The sequence below is a fragment of the Cyanistes caeruleus genome, chromosome 18, assembly GCF_971803275.1.
Source record: "Cyanistes caeruleus chromosome 18, bCyaCae1.hap1.1, whole genome shotgun sequence".
In the NCBI taxonomy this organism is placed as follows: domain Eukaryota; kingdom Metazoa; phylum Chordata; class Aves; order Passeriformes; family Paridae; genus Cyanistes; species Cyanistes caeruleus.
Genome location: NC_141718.1, coordinates 4,223,752 through 4,239,961, shown reverse-complemented (window position 1 = coordinate 4,239,961; position 16,210 = coordinate 4,223,752). Strand labels below are relative to the sequence as shown.

At 56.8% G+C, this 16,210-nt stretch overlaps 1 protein-coding gene and 1 long non-coding RNA gene across 4 annotated transcripts in view; one reads left to right on the top strand and one right to left on the bottom strand.

Annotated features, from left to right (window-relative positions):
* The window catches only part of FAM222A (family with sequence similarity 222 member A), a 30,016-nt gene extending 26,654 nt beyond the window's left edge, over positions 1-3,362 (bottom strand). Inside the window, exon 1 of one of the 3 annotated variants that reach the window (XM_086855897.1) lies at positions 2,885-3,362. In XM_086855897.1, the coding sequence (XP_086712023.1) occupies positions 2,885-2,916 (32 nt within the window). In that variant the 5' untranslated portion in view covers positions 2,917-3,362. Of the gene's footprint in view, positions 1-1,901; positions 1,999-2,843 lie in introns of those variants that run through there. The other 2 variants (XM_086855899.1, XM_086855898.1) reach the window with 2 other exon arrangements.
* Positions 3,348-4,985, top strand: LOC147649886 (uncharacterized). Its single transcript, XR_015277731.1, has 2 exons — positions 3,348-3,943; positions 4,034-4,985. It is a non-coding gene; the product is annotated as an uncharacterized LOC147649886 (long non-coding RNA).
* Positions 4,986-16,210: the final 11,225 nt, after the last annotated feature.

Below are 16,210 nucleotides of genomic sequence, written 5' to 3'. Positions count from 1 at the left end.
AAACAGGGCCCAGCTCACAGCCGGTGCTGCTCCGGCATCAAGAACGTGCCCTGCTGGTACCGACCCCTCAAACCAGCTGGAAAGCTGCTCCTGAAGCTGGGAAAACAATCGGCGCTCCCACAGCCGGGGAATGGCTTTCCCTTCCCCTGCTCTACACACAAGGTCAGCAGAAGGCACCGCGGCAGGAGCTTCCCTCTCCTCCCACCGTGGCTTCGAGGCCGCCCGACCCGACCGCACCCGGCTCCGCCAGCCCACTCCTCAAAGTTTCACGGATCCTCCGTAAGAAAAACCCCTCGCAGGATGCCGGGTGCCCTCTGCCAGGGACATTTCCCACCTCACCCTCCCAGCAGCACAGCCTGGCTGTGAGAGCTTTGCCGCTCGGGCTCCCAGCAGAGCGATGTCCAGGCGTGTGGCCACTGACCGGTGAGTGACACGTGCCCGGCACACCGGGCACTCAAACCCCACCACAGGGGCACGAGAAGGTGTAAAACTGCCGAATCCCACTGAATTATCCCGAGAACGACGCTGGACTCTCCTTGTTGAGAGGAGAGTCCACGTGGCTCTGTCCCCACGCCTGCAGAGCCCCACGGCTGCTCTGCCCCCCGAGAAACAGCATCAGCCACCCGGACAGGCTGCCTGCAGCCTCTGGGCAACAGCATCCCGAGCAGGAGGATGCACGTATAAATATATATATAAATATATATATATATATATATTCACACACACATACATAATCATCAAAAGCCTCCCAACGGAGATCCCAACAACCAGAGCCGGGCAAACCACCACTGCCCAATGCCAATGAATTCATTCCCTTGGCAAACACTGCCGGAAAACTTTGCCACCGCCTCTCCTCGGAAACAGCCGGCAGGCCCGGAGCCGAGCCCCGCTTGCAGCCGTGCCCTGCAGCGAGCTGTGCCGTGCCGCCGGCTCGCTGCGTCCAGGCCCTGCCTCTCCAGCCATTAAATCTCCACGATGTGACGCCTCTCCCCGGAGCTGGATTGGGACGCTGGGGCTGAGCTGCTGGCACCGGCAAACCCTCATTTCTGCCGGGGACCGAGGCGGAGAGGCGGCACAGCCCGCTCGTCCCCGGCTGGAGACGGTCCGCCCCGGTGGATGCTCAGCCGTGCTGCCCAGGAGCTCTCGGGGACCACGATGCCTCGTCCCCGGTGAATCGTATTCCCAGCGCCGATAGTCCAGAAGATGCCACAGGGATGCTGCCTCCGCAGCGGAGCTTTTTCCAGAGGGGATTTTCCCCGGCAGAGCCTCCTGACCCGGCGGAGGCAGCCAGGGAGACGGGTGTTAAATAAACCATCGCTGGGTGGGTCCTTCTTCCCTCTCCTTTGTGACCGGCGGGATCCACACCAGGCGCGGGGTCCATGCCGGGGTCCTGCTCTGCCACCACCCGCTCCGGTGTCGCGGTGGGATCGGATCGGGCGCTTTCCTGCCCGGGATGGAGGAGAAAAACCCTTTTTTTTTTTTTTTTTTTTTTTTTTTCTCCCCAGGCGAAAAGGGGTAGAGAAGGGTAGCAAGCAAAGGCGGCAGCTCCCGGTCGGCTCCCGCTGGAAGTGTCTCAGCTTTCCTCCTGGAGGCACCCGTGGATATTTTATTTCCACTTATGAGTCAGGCGACCCAAAAAGCCATAAAAAAAAAAATCAAAAATCGGATGGGAAAAAAAAAAAAAAAACAAAAAAAACCCAAAAGTTGTTCCCGTTCCTCTCCGGTAGCGACGGGCGAGCCTGGCCCCGGCGGCGGCGGCTCCGCGGGCACCACCGGGCACCGCGCTGCGGCGGCACCGCCTCCGCTGCGCTCCGGGAGCCGGCGGAGCCCCCCGGTCCCCGCGCCCCCACCCGGTAACCCCCCCCCCCCCACGACCTCCCCGGTGCCCGGACCCCCGTTACCGTCAGAGCTGGATCCGGGCCGGCTGCGGGCGCTGCGTTGCGGGGCGCGCCGGGCCGCCCCCCCCGGGCCGCGCAGCAGCAGCGGCGGCGCCCGCCCGGCCCCGCGCCCCGCCGGCGGCCCGCCCCGCCCCGTGCGCGGCCAGCGTGCGGGTCCCGGCGCTCGGCCCCGGGGGGGGACGGCGGGGAGCAACGCGGGGAAAGGTGGGGAGGTGGTGGAGGGAAGAGCCGGGGGGGAGGAAGAGCAAAAAATATCCGGGGAGAGGAAAAAAAAAAAAAAAAAAAAAAAATTAAAAAAAATAAATTAAACCCAAATCCACCCGGCGCGGCTGAGCTGGGGCGGCGCGGCGACCCCGGGGGGCATCACACCGCGGCTGCCCCGGTTCCTTTGTGCGGCGGCGGTCGGTGCCCGGCGGGGCGGGGCGGGGGGGGTGTCGCGGGGGGCAGCGGCGGCGGCTCAGCGCTCCATGGCGGCGGTGGCGGCGGGCGGGGGTCGCGGCGGGGCGGGGCGGGGCGGGGGGCGCTGGCGGGGCGGCCCCGGCTCGCGGCTCCCGCCCGGCGCGCGGCTGCGGCGGCTCTGAGCGCCCCGCGCGGGGCCCGGCGGCCGCACGCGGCTCGGCCCCGCCCCCGGCGCGTTGCCATGGCCACGGCGCCGCGTCCTGCGCGCGGGGAGGGGGGAGAGAAAGGGGGCGGAGCTTCCTCGCCGGACGTGCGCGCCCACCCCCCCCCCCATTTCCCCCCCCCTCACGGCCGAGCCCCGCGTTCGCGGGAAAATCCGAACGGGGGGACTGCGCTTCCCGGCGTGCCCCGCGCGCCGCTGCCGCGCCGCGAGGCTGCGGAGCGCCGCGAGGTGGCATGGGAGTTGTGGTCCTGCGGGCGTGAGGGGTTTGAGGCGGGGGAGATGGAATCTGGGGATCTCACGGGGACAACGAGGTGACAACTTACGTATCCGGAGCTAACGGGATGAGAGCCAGGCTGGAGCTCACCTGGGCATCCCAATGGCCATGGGCACAGGCATCCCTGAACCCTGCGCACAGTGAGGTCCGAGCGAGCGCTGCTGGCCGCTGAGGCTGCCCCCGTTAGCGCAAATCCTGGAATCCGTTCTTGCTTTCCCCAAAATCCCTGCCGCAGGTTATTTTTGCCACTTGACGTGTGCGGGGGTCTGTGGGAAGGGGGCAGCGCGTTCACTCTTGTCCATGATGGTCCCACATGGACCCGTGCAGCTCCCGAGCACCCCCTCAGCAGCCCAGGGTGAGCCTCCATGGCTCATCACATCCCTGCATCCCTCTTCCCGGGCTCCTGCCTCGCAGCACTGAGCTTTGGCCAGTTTCGGGGAGATTTGGCTTCTTACTGAGTTTTTCAGGAGTTTTGAGCAGATCTGGCTTTTTCTTGGGGCCTCTCCACCTCCTCCACCGAGGGATGTGCCAGCAGCTCTCCAGGCATCCATAATCGGGGGTGGCAAGGGGAGAGCTGACACCCAGGGCCCATTTTCCAAACATATGAAGCTGCTCTAGTCACCACTCCTGATCCAGTAAATGCTGAAGGTTGGGAAATTAAAATAATAGCTGGATCTGCTTTCAGGAGAGCGACTCCTCTGTGCAATTATAACACGTATTATCCTCCCTATGAAAATACATTATATTGAATAAATTCTCTCTCAGAGCAGGGCTATTCATACTGCTCATTTGTTTCAGTTCAAACATTTTTAGCTCATCTCTCTGTCAGGTTCTGGTGCAGTTTTATACCTTCTCTGCAGCTTATTTATCTGCTTCCCCACGTCGCAATAGAGGCCGGCGATAAGAATAAAACCATTACAGATTTGCGAACAGCACTTAGATTTTTCAGAGATAATTTAATCAAAGCTATTAAGAAGGCAGGAAGAAAGATTGCTCTTTATTCGGGGGGTAAAAAAAAAAGATATAAAAAGGAGCCTTCATTCTTCTCAGAAAATGTTTTAGCCACCTGAAGTCGCTCACAAGGACTTGAAAGGGTGACGGCGTCTTTGCCAGGGAAGAGATCCATCCCGGAATAGCAAACTTCAAAAGGTGGGTGTTTTGGCACTGCCTTCAAGGAGATACCATAAAGCAGTTCTGACCTCCCCATTTCCATCCTTTTTCTCCTTTTTTTTTTTGAAGACTTTACAGAGGAGAAACACTTTTGTGATTCAGGGAACCCGTGAATACTTTGCCGGAACATAAATTTCCCCCAGCGATGTTGGGAACACAAGGAGAGCCTTAATCTGCTAATGAATGAGCTCTGCAAAGTGAGACCGGCTCCGCTGACACTTCCAGAGGGATTGAATTGCAGGGAGGAAGCTGGAGGAGAGAGATTTTTAAAAGTCCTTCTGCTTTAGCACAAATAAATAATGCATCAGCACGTCTGGGGTGGCGGCGGGTGAGTCCCTCCCCTGAGGCACTGGGGAGCCCACCCCAAGTTTTCCACGCTCTCAAAACAGGAAGAACACGGGATTGTCCTGTAGTGACAGGACAACAGGAAAGGCTTCAAACTGACAGAGAGTAGGTTTAGATTAAGTGTGAGGAAGAAATTCTTATCTGTGAGGATGGGGGGACCTTGGCAGAGGTTGCCCAGAGAAGCTGTGGCTGCCCCATCCCTGGAAGTGCCCAAGGCCGGGTTGGACTGGGCTTGGAGCAACCAGGGCAATGGAAGGTGTCACTGCCCATGGCAGGGACTGGAACAGGATGAGCTTTAATATCCCTTCCCAACTCCAACCATTCATTGATTCTCCTCTGTGATTCTGTGCTCTTTCAGATAACGATATCCCTTTAATTTAATATCATTATTTTTGACCGGCACTGGCAATTTGGAGCATGGAGCGTCTCCATCTCTCATCCTGACAAATGCACACTGTAATTCTTTGCCCAAAATGTCACTCTGCCCTGGCAATGCCTGGCCCTCGGAACGAGAAAGATTTCCTGGGGATTAAAACCGGGCCATTACTCTCTGCTTTAAATGCATTCAAGGTTCTGAAAGCTGTATCTGCTCTCGTTCTTTTTGTACGAAAAGTTATTGACTTATCAAGGTTAAAATCCATTCCGTATGGCCCAATAAAACAGGGATATCTCCGCATCCGTGCTGTCATTTGCAGGTCCGTTTTCATGGCAACAGGGCTCTTTTCTGCACATTAAACGGTTCAGTTGTGCAAAGTTCAGACATTACATAAACACAGAGGTAACAACAACAACAAAAAAAAAAATCAATGAGCTCATAGGCATGGAAAGAGGAGATAGCATTGATCGGGGCCGCCGTCGATATTTGGGATCGCTGGCTCCTGCCCCGCACACAGCCCTCCCGTGCTGGCAGCGGGGACACAAAGGGATGATGAAGGACACGGAGGGGGAAATGGCACCTTCACCTCCCTGCTAGCTCCTGCCTGTGTTTAATGGCACAGCAAGAGATGCAGGGGTGCGGGGATGCTCACCCCGCTGAGGTTTATCGGTGCCACTGGTGCTGTCGTCATTCCAGTGGGTCTTTCCCATGTCTGGCTTTGGCTCAGCACCCCACTTCCCATTCCCACTGCATCCTTAGAGGCTTCCCCCAGCTCCCAGCTGTTTCCAAGTGCAGAACTCCAGGGGATGGGGTTCTAAGAGGTGGCTCTAGGTGAGGACACACGGGGGACACAAACTGTGCCCTGGCAGCACCACACAGAGGACACGGAGCACAGGTGGGGTGCAGGGTGTTGGGGTGAGGGACTTTGATGCTGATGGGAGATGTCAAGCTTTTTCCTTCCCATTGAGAGGGGAGAGAGAGAGAGATTCCAGCATTAAAATGCTCGTTAGAGGAGAGACACCAACATCTGTTGGGAAAGCAAATGGAGAGCAGAGTGAGTGAGACGGCCAGGGGCAGCCAGGCGTGAAGAGGAGGAGGAGGAGGAGGAGGAAGGAAGGCAGGAGTGGGGGGGTCTCTCCAAGCTGCTGCTGTGGCACAGGGGATCTGCTGCCCCTCATCCTGTGATCCTGGATCCCAAATCTCACCAGAGTGAGAGCAGAATTTGCCCACAGGGAAAAACTGATCCCTTACAGCTCCTTGCTGGGGTCCTCAGGGCCAGAAATTCCCCGAGTGCTGGGGCAGGCTGGGAGACCTGGATCCAGGGAGTACAGAGGGCACGGAGGGCACAGAGGGCAGGCAGCTGATCCAGGCTCAGAAAGCTCCTGTTTGGGCACGGAGCTGTGTCCAGCAGCATCCCCCCTGCTGTCCCCCCAGGTGCCATGGGTGGGCACAGAGGTGGAGCTGGGCAGCATTTGGGGGCAGCTGCCTTGGGTGCTGCAGGGTCAGCAAGGCAGAAGCTCCCATACTCTGCACTTGCTTCCCCCTGGAATCTATTTATAGATTCAGCCAGTTATTCAACTGAAACAAATCCCCATTCCAGCTGGGCCCCGGGCATCCTCTCCCAGTGCATCAGGCAGCATTTTCTGGGGGGCACTGGTAGCCCCACAACACCACCCTGGCATCTGCAGGGCCAGAGGCTGGCCTGGGCAGGGTGACAGTCCCCAGGGTGCAGTTGGTGACACAAAAGCCACCCCGAGAGCAAGCCAGGATTCATGGTAGGGGGATCAGGGTGCAGGGTGAGGGGTGGGCTGGATGGGATGAGAGGTTGGGGTCCACCTTGCCCCCCCTCCCAGCCCCCAGCCCCTTCGACAACAATGCTGGGAGCGAGTGCTCACTGCCAGCCTGAGTCTATTTTTATTCCCTGCTTAAAAATATCCCCGTCCGGGTCGCTGGCACATGATGGATCATCATTCCTGTGACTCCCCTCAGGGTCTTCCCAGCTCCAACACAAGGAGCAGAGTCCAGCTTCCTGCAAGAGCCCTCTGCACCCTTCCCATCCTGTAAAAGCACCAAGGGAACACCACAGCCCCCACATTGTGGGGGTGCAGAAATATCCACGTGTTCCTGGAACTGGAGTGTGATGAGCAGCAGCCCCAGCCCTGCCCCAGCTCTGCATCCCAGCAGTGACCAGGAGCATCCCGAGGTCACTGTGTCCTCACTCTCTGCTGTCACTGCCCTGCCAGTGGCCGAGCAGATCCTGTGCCTTTTTCTTCCCTCCTGATGATATTTTGTTAAAAAATCAATCTATTTCACCAAAATCTTGCGTGAAAGCCCTTGTGAGCAGGGTGAGCAGTGTAAGGAGGAGCCAACTCCAGCCTGTGGAGTTTTTCTATCCCTGTTAGTCCTGAGGCTCCGATGCCAGCTGAGATACTGCACTGACTGACAGGTGATTTGGTTTTATCTCCCCTGGGGATATTTCATATCCAGCATGGGGCTGTCCCACAGCCTCTTTGTGCTGGAGTGCTCAAAAGCATCTCTGGGTGGAGGCAAGGCCAAGAGGCTTCAGGGGGGTCCCCAGGCTCTGGCTGGAGAGGGGACCCTCTGTGAGCAGAGCAAAGGTGCTGCTCCCAGGGAGGGCTTGGTGGGCACAGCTGGGTGTTGTCCTTCACTGCTGTGGGCATCACCTTCTCCCTGCTGGTTCCCAGGATGCCAGGGCCTCAGAGCCCATCCCAGGGAATTCTCCAGCTCCTTAGCAAAACCTTTTGGCTCTGTGAGTGACCAGTTCCTGGAAGAGGACACGATCAGGGCCAAGCCTGATGGTGCTGCTGGGCTTGTTCCTGCCCCATCCCTTGTGTGTGGTATTCCCTACCTCCCCCCCATGCCAATATTTCATTTCCCTCCCATTGCTCTCTAACCAGTTTCGTTCTGCCCCAAAAGGTTCGACTGTGGTGTTTAACTGCATTTATGGAGCAGTGCTGGGATGTGCTGCCAGCCTGGATTACAGGGTGGTCCCTGCCAAGGGGGGCAGCCCCAGGAAGCTGAGCTGCGGGAAGGAAAGCAGAGCGAGCTGGAGATTCCCAGGAGATCTTCACCTTTAACTTATTTGCTTCTTTCCCCTCCAAATCTGCTGACATTTGGAAAAGGGGAATCGCTGCAATTTGCTTGTTTCAGCAGGTTCCCCCTCTCCCCTGTGCTGCTCCCAGCTCTGCTGGGCTGTCAGCAGCCCCAGCACCATGGAAGGCACAGACTGTGGTGGGAGAAGGAAGGTGAATGATCCCTGAACCTTCCACAGTGGGGACAGAGCAGTGCCCAGGGCACCAAGCAACACCCAGCAGCTCCAAGCAATGTCACAAGGTGTGACCAGAACCCCTGTACCCCCGTCAGGGCTGCCAGGAGAGCTGGCACAGCCCCTCGGCCTTTCAGCCAGGGAAGCACCCGATTCAATCCTCCTGACAGTCAGGAATTTCAAATGATTTATTAAAAATGTATAGAGCCGGGTTGTCGGTGCCGCTGCTCTGATAAGAGCATCGTCTCCCGTGGCAGCCGCCGGGTTTGTGTTCCCCTCACTCAACCCGCTCCAGGGGGAAGGATCCTTCCACTTGCATATTAATTTTTGGCACGTTGCTGCAGGCAAACCCATGAGGTTCCATGAGGAGCTACAGCTGAGCCATGACCTCTGGGAAGGCATCTTTGAGTCCCCTGGCCAGCCTGGCCGTGGCACTGTGGCCAGGACACCACCAGGCTCAGCTCCTCCTGCCCCCTCTGCTCCTTTTGGCTTCTCAGGACCTGGGGGTCCTTTCCTGATGACCTGCAGCAACCAAGGAAGATTAATGGAAGTGTGGAGAGCACAAGGAGCATATTACCACATGGTGAATTCCAGAGAAGGAGAAATGGGACATCTTGGCATCTCTGCCATCCATCCGTGCCATCCCTCTCCCTGTTGCCTGGCACTGGGACCTGTCCTCAGCAGGCTGTGCCCAAGCCCATTGCCTCCACAACAGTCAATTTAAATCAGGATTTTCTCCTTTTTTTTTTTTTTTTTTAAATGCTTTTCTGCAGCACCCTGGTTTTCCCTGGAAGCCCAGCTGGCAGTGCTGGGCACCTCCAGCCCTGCTTGGGCTGTGATTATTCCGTGGGACCATCTTCACCACCCTCACCATCCTCAGTTTGGGGCTGGGATCAGGCAGCGGGGTCTCGGTGACCGAGAGCCAGCACATCCGTCACCATCAGCACGGCTCCGTCTTTGTGCGACACCAGGACCGTGCAAATCAGGCTCTGTGTGCCCCCGAGCCGGGCTCTGCGTGGAGCCAGCCCTGAAATCCCTCCTGGAAAAGGCACAACACTCTTGGGCAAGAGCTTTTTTGTTCCAGGATAGCGGGAGCCTGGCAGGGCTCCCACACGAGGGCTGCCAAGCCCGGCGGATTGGCAGGACCACCCCATCTCCTGCGGCATCTTGCTCCCAGTATCCCACTCCCAGAACCCTGCTCCCAGTATCCCTCTCCTGGAATTCGGCTGGCAGCACCCAGCTGGCAGCATCCTGTCCCCAGGAACCTGCTCCCTGCATCCCGCCACTCTCAGCCCACTCACGCCACCCCCTCTCCCACTTTGGAGGCCAATTATGGCTCAGAAACTAGCACGGTGCCCAGGTGTACAATCCCAATTAGTATTTGCTTAAAACCAATTAACCACCACGATAAGTTTTCCATTTCGGAGCAGGTTTCCACGGGACGGCCGCTGTCCCTCTGGGCGGCTCGGAGCTGGGTGCCAAAACCTGGGGCTGCCCTTGATGGGAGAAACACTCCTGACCCCAGCTCATCACCCCGGGTGCCTTCCCAGCCCTGAGCCCCTGCGGATGGTGCTGAGCACCCTGTCCCATCCCTGGGGACGCACATGGGGACACCCACATGGCCACGATGGGGTGCCGGAGGCCTTGGCTCCTGCTGCATCCCACGGCAGTGGGGATCCCGTGGGAATAGGGAGGAGGGGGCAGCTCTGGATGGTGCCGGGCATCTCCAGGCTCCGGGCCCCGCGCATGGCTGAGCTTTCCGTGAGCTTTCCGTGAGCTTTCCGTCAGCTTTCCGTGAGCTTTCCGTGAGCTTTCCGTGAGCTTTCCGTGCCCTCCTGCCGCGGGCTTTGATCCGCACGGCCAAAGAGCAAAGGCAGCGCCTTTGTCCGCCGGGAGGCTTTGAAGTCTCCCAAAATGGGGCACAGGGGGATGACCGGCCCCTCTCTGCCGGCCCAGCCCCACTTTCACTCCCGTTTTATTTCCTTCTTCCCAATTAGCAACCACCTCCGGCAATAAAAACCTGTAAACTTTCCCTGGCCGGGGCTGGGGGCCGTGACACCTCACACAATTCCCTGGGGGTCCCGAAATGCTCCCTCCCACCCTCTGTGGCTTCACTGATGTGTTCCTCCAGCACAGGACTCCCAGTCGCTTCCCCAGAGACGTCGCCCCCTCTCTGGCAGGTCCTGCCCAGCGGGTGACACTAATTATCTCTGTCCTTAATTCTCATCCCGTTTTTAATTTCCCACTCCAAAAGCAGGCGCAGAGAGCATCTCTTTTCCAACCCACCCCCCCTTTCCCTTTCGGTGGCTCCGCTGAGCCCCGGGAGGTTGAGCGGAGCCCGGTGGGGACGTGTGAGCCTGGGGTTTTTTTTGTGAGAAAAATGCGCATTGATCATTTCTGGGAATCAGGCTGTGTTTTTTACTCTGAAGCATCCATTATACACAGCTGCTTAATTGACGAGCGCTGCCGAGTCACCTCGGCTGCCGGAGTAAAACAGCCTAAAAGCTCCAGCGCAGAGGAAGTCCGCGCTTTATAAATTGATTCAGTGGGGGAGAGAGAGAGAGCGAGTGAAAAAAAACATTAATTACAGATGCTTCTGTGGGCACTGTTTTATGGCAGCGAGACCAGGATGTGGGCAATTCTCCTAAATGTGCTGATTAGACAGCACTTCATGTCTGGGAGCACATTAAATGGGCTCTGTAAAGCTATTAAAGATGCAGCGCCATAAAGAATTGACAAGAGCGAGCGGCAGCGGCGCAGCCTCGGGCTCTTTTCGGGTTCCAGCCCAGCTCCGGCCCCGTTCCTGTCCCGTTCCTGCCCCGGGCTCCTTCCCAGCTCCTTCCCAGCTCCTTCCCAGCTCCTTCCCAGCTCCTTCCCAGCTCCTTCCCAGCTCCTGCCCAGTTTCTGGAAACTCCCGCTGTCCAGATGACAGAGCCCCTGAGAGCAAACAGGATGAAAATCAGGGGGTTTTGAGTGATGCTCTGGTTTCACCCACAGTCTTTTCCCACCCCGGGGAGGAAGGAGCCATCCGTGCCCCCGGCACCCGGAGTGACCCCGGCGCGGTGGGCGCGGGGCCGGCCGGGCGTGCCATGTTAACACAGCGCAAATCAATTTGTCAGGACACAGCTCAGCAATTAGCGCTGCTGGGATTATTACTCATTTGCGCACTGCAGGTTTCAGGGAATTAATCAGGGGCTCACGGGTAGCCGGGACAGCCGGGGTGGGAAGGGTGATGCCGGCACCCGGTAGGTGCCTGGATGGTGCCTGGAGCCGTCCGGTGTTTCCCTGGATCCAGGGGGATTTCCCCTTGGAGGACACCCCAATATTACAACCATCCCCTTCCCTGGAGCCCCACATCCCCATCCACACCCCAGCGGCGCCAGATCCTGGCTGCGGTGAGACGTGGAGCGGAAAGAAGCGAGCCCAAGGCAAAGTGACGCTTCCCGCATCATCCCGGGGAGGTGACACTGAACGGTGTCACCCAGCCGCGCCCGGCCCGGGGAGCGAGCGGGGCCCTGCTCCTGGCACGGCAGTGGAGGCACCGAGGGAAGCGGGTGCTGGTGCCTGTGCCAGGGGTTTTGGGCATCAAATGGGTCACGCAGGAGGGATTGTGAGCAGGAACGGAGTCACAACGTGTGAGCGACCAGGACGGGAATTCACAATCCGGGTTACCAAGTAAAACAGTGCCGGGCTGGGCTGTTCACTGCCGCGGGGATGGGAGCAACCCCGGATCCCACTGTCCAGCACAGGGACACCCACCTTCCCTGGGACTCTGTCCCTGCCCTGCTCAGGGGGACACTGGATCCGGGTGCCCTGGGGACCCCCTGGCCCTTGCCCCAGCTCCTGCCCGGCTGTGGATGCCGATGGGAGCTGGGAGATGTGTTCACTGCCAGCTCCAGCCCGCTGTCCCTCTGATGGATAATCGATCCCTCCGAGCCGGAGAGAGACACCCTGTCCAAACGCATCAGGCTTGAAATGCCAACCTCCCTAATGCGATTTTACAATCTCCTATAATCGAGTGGCAGAGAAACTTCCCCTTCCCCCGGCTCCCCTCCCACTGCAGGGCACGTGGATCGTGGCTGTATCCCCCCAAAGCCGTGCTCCCTGTGAAGCCTTCCTCTGGGAAGAGAGTGTGGGTGCCCTGCAATGCCAGGGGCGACCTTCTGCCAGCCCCCAGGACTGATGAACCTCTGCCCCAAAACATGGCCCTGCTGATGCACAGCCATCCCAAATCTACACCCATCCCAAATCCACACCCATCCCAAATCTACACCCATCCCAAATCTACACCCATCCCAAATCCACAGCCATCCCAAATCCACAGCCATCCCAAATCTACACCCACCCCAAATCCACAGCCACCCCAAATCCACAGCCACCCCAAATCTACAGCCACCCCAAATCTACACCCATCCCAAATCTACACCCATCCCAAATCCACAGCCATCCCAAATCCACAGCCATCCCAAATCCACAGCAACCTCAAATCTACACCCATCCCAAATCCACAGCCATCCCAAATCTACACCCACCCCAAATCCACAGCCACCCCAAATCTACACCCACCCCAAATCCACAGCCATCCCAAATCTATACCCACTCCAAATCTACACCCATCCCAAATCTACACCCACCCCAAATCTACACCCATCCCAAATCTACACCCATCCCAAATCCACAGCCACACCAAATCTACACCCATCCCAAATCCACAGCCATCCCAAATCTATACCCACTCCAAATCTACACCCATCCCAAATCTACACCCATCCCAAATCCACACCCATCCCAAATCCACAGCCATCCCAAATCCACAGCCATCCCAAATCTTTCTCCCTGGGGTCTCTGTAGCCAGGTGAGCACCCCATGCCTTCCCAGCCCCCCAAAATTGCAAATGAAGCCCCGAGCAGTGCCATGGGTATTTGTGAGCCTTGTACCCCACCACAGGCTCCACAGCCTCTCTCAGGGCCCAGGGGAAGGTGCAGAGCTGTCACTGCCTGACAGCGCTGAGATCCCAACACCTTTTTTGTGGGAACAAAGCCAGAGCAGCCCCTTGACCCCCTGTGAACCCCCAAAGTCAGGCTGGGGGCTGCAGGGGGTCTGGCAGGGCCATGAGGCTGAGCCTGCTGGGAACCCCAGCGCAGCTCAAGGTTAGCGCCGGTAATTAAGGGCTGGGATTTGCATGCAGCAAATGACTCCAGCTAATTACAGGTTTAAAAGGAAAATGATCGGAGAGAGGATTGTTTGCAAAATTGGGGCACAGCGGAGGAAGGGGCACTCTGCTCAGCTCTGGAGGTCACAAGGCTGGCTGAGCCATCACCCTGGCACATCTGGGGACAGCACACCTGGGTGGCCGTGGCAGGAGCTGGGAGTGCCACGGTGGCCGCAGGGTGGGACCATCAGGTCAATGAGCCCCGAGGGATGCAGAGTGACCCCCAGCTCTAGGGGTGCTCCTTTCGGGACCCCCCAGCCCCAGGCCAGGCTCCCAGACCCCCCTACACGTGGACAGAGCGTGGCACTGTGGCTGCTGGGCCACCGCCAATTTACCCCCAATCCCACACCCCCCCCCAAAAAAATAGTTACAAATGCCAAGGTGCTGAATTGATTCATTTAATTTTCCCTTCTCATTTGATCAAGAGCAGGGTGACATTTGGCAAAAGTTGCTGATGAGGGATTGAATGATTAATTGTCATGACAACCATTCCTGGTTAATGACAGGGATGAGATTGTGCCGGCATAAAAGCCGGAGAGTGGCCTTGAGTGCCGCGGTGCTAAATTACCAGGCATGTCACTGTTTGTGCTTTTGGTAAAACGTGGCCATGCGTTTCTAATGAGAGGTTAACTGTGTCCCCAAAGTAATTACAACTGATTGAAGAGGTAGTTAGTAATTAGAGGATTAACTGTAATGAGTCTCACCTGCAGCCGTTGCCATAGTTACAGTATTTTAGATGATCGGAGTTAAAATAGGACGAGGTGGTGGCAGAGGTGGTTCTGCCCCTTGGGGTATCCTGGGGGCTTGGGTGGGCTGGTGAGCCCCTGCGCCCACTGCCCCACGGGGTGTCCCATGGGCTGGGCATGGAACTGCCAGGGAATCCCATCCCAAAACCCTGGGATGCCGGAGCAGAGCATCCCCCGCAGCCCTGCCAGCCCTGGACACCACCAGGGTGGAGCAGCAGGTGGGAGCCCCAGGGCTGGCTCTGCCAGCAGGAGATTCCCAAGGGCAGGAAAATCACCAAAAAAGCTTAAATCCTCAAATTCTGACAGCAGGGCTGGCTGTCTCTGGGAGCTGGGAAGGGGGAGACCACAAGCAGGGACCAGGATGTCCCCAGAGCACAACTGGCATCCTGCAGGGTGCCTGAGTTCTGACTGCACCAAAGTGCCACCTCCACTGCCCAACCCGAGCTCGTTCCAACTCTCCTGATTCTCTGCTTTCACGGCTGACAATTTACAGGCCCATGTAAAACCTCCAAGTACAGTATCTTTAATTATTCCATCCATAAATGATAAGAGCCATTCATTTCAGGGCTCTCATTACGAATTTATACCCCTGTTTAATGTGCTCACTAACAGCAGACATCCCACAGCTCGCGGAGAAATATTGAACAATCCTTTCTGGAAGAGCTGAGCGGATACCGCCGGAGCTATTTTGGACTTGGGAAGAGAGATGGGCAAAGCAGGGGGGAATTGGGCTTTAAAATGTACAGTGAACCCCTCGCCCCAGGGAAGTTTGGGGGCTCCAAGGGCAGGTGGCTCACAGCTTTTCATCCAGATGCTTCCCAAGCGGAATTCTGCTGCTGGTTTTTTTCTGGATGTGCTGATGGTTGAAAGTGAGCTTCATTTTGATATAAGTATAAAAATAGAGCGTCGTATTTATATATGTGACTGTAACTACGGGAAGGCTTTTGCGAAGGCTTAACTTGAAATAAAAAAAAAAAAAAAAAAGAAAGATAAATCCCAAATATTCACATTTCCAAGCAAACTGTCAGTTGGTTTGACCTTCCACAATTTTTTGCCTGGATTAGTTTCCCATACAAAACCCTCGTGCTCCCAGGTTGGGATCAACCCCTCCCACGCCCTTTATCTTTGGGAGCTGCCACCTCTGTTGTTCCTTTTCCCGTGGACAGGGTGGTCCAAGTGCATTTACCCAATTCTCAGTTTCCCAGGATTTCAGGGATTTTCCCCTCCTGCTGCTGATGTCCTGAGTCCCACAGGTGGGACCAAGGTGATGGGGAAAAGGAGCGGGCATCATCCAGCCCCCAACGCCTCATCCATCAGCCACGCTGGTGTTTTCCAGCCATCAGTAATGGAATCACGGAATCCCAGACTGGTTTGGGTGGGAAGGGACCTTAAAGCTCATCCAGTTCTACCACCTGCCAGGGGCTGGGACACCCTGCACTAGACCATGTTGCTCCAGGCTTGTCCCCAAACTTTGGGCCAGGAAAATTTCTCTTTATAGAGACTTTCAAACCACTTCTGCTGAGCCTGGAGGGAAAACACACTGTGTCTGCTGTAAAATGGCAAAAAATACCCCAAATATAACATAATTAATGGGAATATTGGCTCTCAGGTCTTGGGTTGTGGTTTGTTTTTTTTTTAAACAAATCTTAAATTTAGAAGCTGCCAGGGCTCCTTTAAAGAGGAATTAATCGGAGGTGCTGTAATTGCCCATGAGGAGTAGCCTCTCTGAGAGATAAGCTCATAATGAGCTGTCACTGCCGGGTGGCTCTGGAGTATGAACACCCAAATTAATAAACAGGGATAATTGGCTGTCCCCTCCCTCGGGAAGCCCTGCTGGTCCCTGTCAATCCCTGCTGGAGCTGGAGCTCAGTGGGTGTGATGGATGGATGGATGGATGGATGGATGGATGGATGGATGGATGGATGCATGGATGGATGATGGATGGATGGATGATGGATGGATGGATGGATGGATGGATGGATGGATGGATGCATGGATGGATGGATGGATGATGGATGGATGGATGATGGATGGATGGATGATGGATGGATGGATGGATGGATGCATGGATGCATGGATGGATGCATGGATGGATGGATGCATGGATGGATGCATGGATGGATGGATGCATGGATGCATGGGTGGATGGATGGATGGATGGATGGATGGATGGATGGATGAATGGATGGATGCATGGATGGATGCATGGATGCATGGATGGATGCATGGATGGATGGATGGATGATGGATGGATGGATGGATGGATGGATGGATGATGGAT